The 6,076-nt window shown below is 53.8% G+C and overlaps 1 protein-coding gene across 1 annotated transcript; it reads right to left on the bottom strand.

The window, feature by feature from the left end:
• Positions 1-69: 69 nt before the first annotated feature.
• CSUI_003484 (uncharacterized protein) lies at positions 70-1,173 on the bottom strand. Its single transcript, XM_068063682.1, has one exon. The coding sequence runs from the start codon at positions 1,026-1,028 to the stop codon at positions 822-824; it is 207 nt and encodes a 68-aa protein (XP_067924346.1). The 5' UTR covers positions 1,029-1,173; the 3' UTR covers positions 70-821.
• Between the last annotated feature and the right edge of the window lie 4,903 nt (positions 1,174-6,076).

Raw genomic sequence — 6,076 nt, 5'->3', positions numbered from 1 at the left:
GGGGGGGGCTATTACACAACATCTATACACGTGACAGCCCGTCAGGAGGACATCAAAATCTTCTTCAACCAGACATTCGTTGCTACACTGGACGTCGATACGGTGGTTGAATTGACTCCAGGGTAGTATCTCACATATTACTCCTTTTGAATTTCTGTCCCTGTTATACACATTATAACGTGGTGCGATCGGTAGGAGAGCGGGCCTGATAGATGTACTCGCCTTGAAAATGAACAGCTCGGTGTGTCTGGTTCTCTCTCTTTCCACCCCTGTCGAACCGTGTGATGCACTCTGGTGACCCAGCGTCAGGAGACATCAGTATCAAAATGGAGATACCGTACAGATTACGGCAACCCATGCGACACAAGAGAGACAGACGCCAAGAGGAAACCAAGAGACGAGAGTGCTAACTGCTTGTGTGCCGTGGCATCTTCGGGGAGCTAAGGTCGTCACACACATTCAGAAGAATAGAGGACAACCGGTCACAGGAAATACGGCGGTCTGTCCTTCTAAAGAGAATTTTTCAAAGCAATTTCTTATGCGGCGTCATAATGGTGAGTTTCGACGGAAAAAGCGAGCAATGGCAGGTGACTATCTGCGGTCAACACTGTGCTGCAAGGACGACCGCTGATCGGATGCCCAGCCGGAGACACGGTGGGGAACTGCGCAAGCTTCTTTCTGCTAAGCTACGGAACGGGGTAAAGAGATGCCGAAGCAGCACAAGAAGTAGATTGATTGAGTTCTCTCTTATGGATAGAGTGAGACGATAAAGAAAAGAGAGGGATCCGGGTAACAGGTGGCCTCAACGGGTCCCGTCCCGGTTAAGTGCCGCAGAGATCGTACACAGAACAGATCGGAAAAAGGAGATCACCAACACAATCGCAATAACACGACGAACATGAGGCGACCAAGAAAAGAAAAAGCAACAGAAGCCAGGAAAAAAAAGGAGAACCGAACTGCGTGTCATACGGAGGTCGCGGTGCAGGTGTCTCCGAAGCCATCCACGAACCCATACACCACACATACATCAGCTTTCCATTCTCCCTCTTTGCCCCCTTCCTAATTTCGCTCACTTCACATTGAACTGCCTTTCTTTTCTTCCATGTGCTCCCTAGCTCCAGGGAAACCAGAAAGAATCTCAAGGAAAGATGTCGGCTCCTCGCTCTCTCCTCGGGTTCTCGTCTACTGCGCTTCGCCCCTTCCCGGACCGGCCTCCTGGGCGGCCCGGCGAACGGGGAAGGGGGGGGCACGGACGGCACCCGCGAGCAGCAAGACGGAGATGAATGAAGCAGAGAGAGTAACAAGGGGGAATGGAGAGAGATACGCTACAGGTTCCGGCCCCGGGTTTCTGTCGACTTCACATGAACAGCATCTCCAGTGCTCCTCAGATAAGCGTCAGAAAACCTAACAGGACAAAAATACGTGTGCTTTCACATTATCAATGAAACCATGCGACAAGGGCGCTGCGTGCATCATCGCCATGACTGATTCCCTTCCCCCCCGCCTCCCAAATTCTATCTAACAAACGTAAAAACCCCACTCAGAAGGCTCCGGCCTAGAACAGGAACCAGCCATATCCTAAGTCGTAGCCTGATGCATTTTGTTTGGCAATGCGTCAGATTCTTTAGGCTTGTTCGCCGTCACATAGAAGATGGCATTATTCGCCATCTGCTGATTGGTACGTTATCGCCTCTGAGCGGTGGAGAGCCGCAGGGGGATGGTCCCTGCCTTCTCTCGGTGCCTTCAGGACATGGCATAAGGTTTGTGTTACACTACCAGAAGAGAACCTGCCTGCGTAGGATTGCAGGAGGCACCATCGAAAACCTCTGCCGCGGGCTTTGCATGGGAGAAGGCTGCGCTATACCAACAAGTCAGTAAACTTCTGCTGCGTGTTACACATCTGACACCAAAACGGTGTACGCTCCCATTTGCGGGGTAAGTTCTAGAGATGTCCGCCCAGGCTGGCGGAGCACACTCAAGAGTGTAATACCGCGTTATGGGTTGTAGCTCCTATCTGCAGCGATGAGGCCGTGGTCTTATCCATGCAAGCGTGTATGTAAACTCTACTAACTCAATCTAACACCGTAGCGTACTGGAATCTTTGTTAGGGGACTAAGTCCCGAAGAGGGAGCACTGCCAGTCCCCAACGCGGAAGGTAGAGGAAACGGAACCCACAACGCGGTGGTGTACTCGCGCTACTAACCCCTCGCCAAAGCCTTCCAGGATTACCAAAGGTGCTATCATTGCACGGATTTGGAGGAGAACAAGACAATGAACGGCCTTACTCGGCAATAGGAACAGAGGCCGATGAGGGGAGAAGATTGCAGGGAATGTCGGACCCTGTTTGAGGGAGGCAGAGATGCCTTCCCTCCAGGACACGCCTTCTTGCATAGCACGGGAGGAATGTACCAAGTTGCTTCGCCTCCCCTGGCGCGCTGCAGGCACGTTTTTCGCTTCTCGAGAGTCTCTTCCTCCAGGACATGAGGCACGACAGCCACGGGGGCCGCGGGAGATGCAAAGCCATGCTCTACAGTCCCCGCGAAGGGGTATAATGGATGCTGAGACGAAGGAAATGACCGCTCAAAATGTGGTTGGACCCAGGACCTCACCTTGGGCGACAGCGATAGTGATTGTTTCCAAGAAAGACGAGGCATGGAGGTTTTGCCTGAAGTATGCGCGTTTGAGCAAGCTCGTCATCAGTGACATATGCCCTTTGCCACGCTTTGGCGATACCTTCGCAGCCCTCCAGCGAGCAGCACGCTGGACATGGTTTCGAGTGTCGGCAGATGCCCATGGCGGACGAAGGCACGGAAAAGACGGCGCCCACTACTCACGCGGGCTATATTAATTCAAGGTGACGCCGTTGGGGTTGTGTAATGCGCCCGCAGCGTCTCGCATTTTAATGGATGCCGTTCAAGGGAGAGTTGAGTGGACAGAAGCCCTAATTTAACCTGGAGGTGTTAGCGTTTTCTAGCTTGGGCTAGGTGAACACATAAAGAGGCTAGAAAAGGTCTGCCAGAGATTTGAGAATCCTGATTCACCGTCCGCTGTTTTCACCCGAGATGTTCTACTGCGGTCACGCGACCAACCGTCGAGGAATGAAGCCAGGTCTTCAGCTGTTGAGGACGGTTCTCGGGACTGGCAGGAGACTGTCGAAGGTTCAGCCGTTTCTTGAAATTGCCGCGCCACTCTTTACGCAGGTCCCGAAGGGTTCGTTGTAGTGGGACGGCCAATGCCTGTCAGCAGTTCTCAGGCCAGAGGAAGAACTGGCGGTGGTACCGGGGTGCCTCCTCCACCCCATCAACGTCCCGAGGTCCCTTACATTATTGACTGCGACGCGTCAGCCAAGGTGTGGAGTGCCCATTTAGGACAATGACTGCTAAACAAACCAACTCCAACGATTAGTGGGTATGCAAGCCGCGTGTTCATAGGATCAGAGAGGGGTGGCCGGCCGCTGAGCTAGAGGTCCTGGCAGTAGTTTCCAGCCTCGGGAATTCATCGTAGGAAGAGGCTGAATCGTTAGCTCCGACCAGTTATCGTTTCGCGGGCTGCAGATGGCCAAGAAGGGAAGACTCGCAAGGTGGACGCAAGGTGGACGCCTCGCCTGCAGGAGTTTGACTTCGTGCTGGAGCATGGGGAGGTATCTCAACCATACCACGTTGAACCGCTCCTGCGTTCCCCCCTCTCGTACAATAAAGACACTAAGAGCTTTGGACGCGGGACACCGGCCCCCGGAAATAAGGTCTCCCCTGACTACGCCTTCGTCCCCACGGCGAGACTCGCAAAAGGCGAACCGCAGCTCCCGCTCAGGGACACTACGGGCAGCAGGACAATGTAGGGAGCAACGTGGTGACAAAGAGTGTCGCCTGTAAGAACGAGGATTCGGCGTGGACGATCGACGCGTACGTGCCGCTGCTTAGAACTAGAGGAGGTTATTCGTATGTCATAGTCACGAGAGATCACTTTCCCAGGTGGCCGGAGATTGTTCCAGTCTCTGACGTTTCGACAACAATCATAGCAACAGTGATAGTGCACAGGCTAGTATATCAGTACGGCTGTCCTGCCGCTCTCCTAACACATAACGCAAGAGTGTTTAATGCTGACGGGAGGCAGGAACTGCAGTCCAGTAGGGGCGTCACAAGCTGCGCGTCACCCCTAGCAACCCCCAGGCTACTGATGTGGTGAAAGTCTTCATAAGACCCTTGGTGAAACCTTAGCCTATTCAACTAGGGAGAAAGACGGACCAGGCACCTTCTCCACCTCTACGGCTACTGTGCATCTGTGGCATTTGCATCGCACGAGCGTTCACGTTTCAGCTGGCCGATCCTCTAACTACATACTATAGTGGAATACATCCTCTCTGCCCATACACAGACAAATACACCTAACAGTTGATCCGTCAGTTCTTGTTGACAGCGTCCGATATTTTACAAAGCTAAGAGATAATCCTTGATCAGATTCATGAGCCGGTGAATCCTACCGAAGTGGAGCCGCACTCCACTCAACTTATTTCAAGTGACCTAGCTCTAGTCCGGCGAACAGCCCAGAGGTGCCCAGACCGCCATCGAAGCTAGCAGCTCCATACCGTACACTCCACGGCGTACTGACCTGAGGCGGCAATGGCGCATACCACGATGTGCTGCATCTGCAATGAGGGTTGGTGCGCGGACTCGGCCGCGAACTATTTCGGAGATTCACGCCGTCCCTTCTTCCCCCCGGAGACGTTCCGAAGACCTACTGTGCGGCCTTCTACCTGCAGAAGGTCGGGGAAGCGCCTGCTAAAACTGAAGTAATCGAAGCTGCCACCCAAAGAGATGCCGCATTCTGCTGCCGCGTCGCGCCTTGGGAGGCAAGCTGACAGCGGCGGAAGGCGCGGGCACGGGCGAAACAGCAGCAGAAGCAAGACGAGGGCGCGCCGAACTAGCCCAAAGGGTGGCAGCCCTTTGGCAGTCCGAGCAGCCCAATGAAACTCAGGGGCGACAGTCGGCCGAAGGTAAGCAATCGGTAGGCGGTGGGTGGCTACCAAAGCTGCAGTCACGGCGACAGACAGCTTCGGAGTAATAACAAGGTAGAAAGGTGCAGATGGCGCTCTGCAGTGACAGGAGGCGACATCCATTCCGGCTATCAGAAACCAGTGGCCATACTCAACTAACAGCTCGCTAGCATTCTTCCACCTGGCCGTGTGGCCTCAGCCCTCGCTCCTACCCTAGTGAATTCTTCTCAAGTTGCCCCGGTATTGAGAAGCTATTTGTGGCACAAAGTTACAATCCATCTGAAAGTTGCCAGAGGTCCTCCTCGATCTAACCCTGCGGACCTTACGAGAGAGTACTGTAAGGGAGTAAAGCGGAGGAGTTCCAGTGAGCATCCCGGTTCTGGCCAGAGTGCTCCACCGGAACGTTACCAGAGGTTGGCCTCGACCTAATCCTGAGGACCTCATGCGGTAGTATCATCAGGTAGTCAACCAGAGGAGTTTTTACTGAGTACCCCGGTCCGTTCAGAACTTTTTCAATCGTAGCTAGAGGAAATCTCCGTCTGTTGACGGCGCTTCCCCTCTTTCAATCTCTCATGCTTGACGCCTAGTACAGCAACACCTGAATCAGGCATGAGATTTACAAACGTCACTCCGTGGCTTGATGCGCGCAGAGCCTTTGTGGGACTCCTCTGTCTATCCAGGAAACAGGGATTTTCGCCATGGGGCGGCGTCCCTAGAGGGGGCAGCCACCCGACTTGTCAGGACGGGGAAAAGTTTTAGTTTCCTCATTCGCTAGATCACTCCGGCTGTGCCAGTGGCGCGGCAAATGATCGACTGCGCAGTCCAATAATTGCCCTCACACTTTGATAAGGTACACCAGGCAGGGGGGCGCCACCCTGTTGGGAGTCCTGACAGACCTTGGGCACAAAACCCTCTCTGCTCACGAGCATTCCGATAAGGCCGCGACTTGAAGAACCAAGGTGACTAAGTACTTGAGATCTGTGATAAAACCGAGCCTTGCTGAAGTGCTAGCTGATATACCCGCCAAAGCCTGCAGTGCTCACTCGGCTAATAGTCAGCCGGTGAGCTGCTACAGTAACGCTG

This window comes from Cystoisospora suis, assembly GCF_002600585.1.
Source record: "Cystoisospora suis strain Wien I chromosome Unknown contig_1553, whole genome shotgun sequence".
Lineage (NCBI taxonomy): Eukaryota > Apicomplexa > Conoidasida > Eucoccidiorida > Sarcocystidae > Cystoisospora > Cystoisospora suis.
This window is presented reverse-complemented; position numbering and strand designations above follow the sequence as displayed.

Bases quoted from the DNA above. Each gene is read 5' to 3' on its own strand.
- CSUI_003484 (XM_068063682.1), bottom strand. From the start codon at position 1,028: ATGTATGTGTGGTGTATGGGTTCGTGGATGGCTTCGGAGACACCTGCA.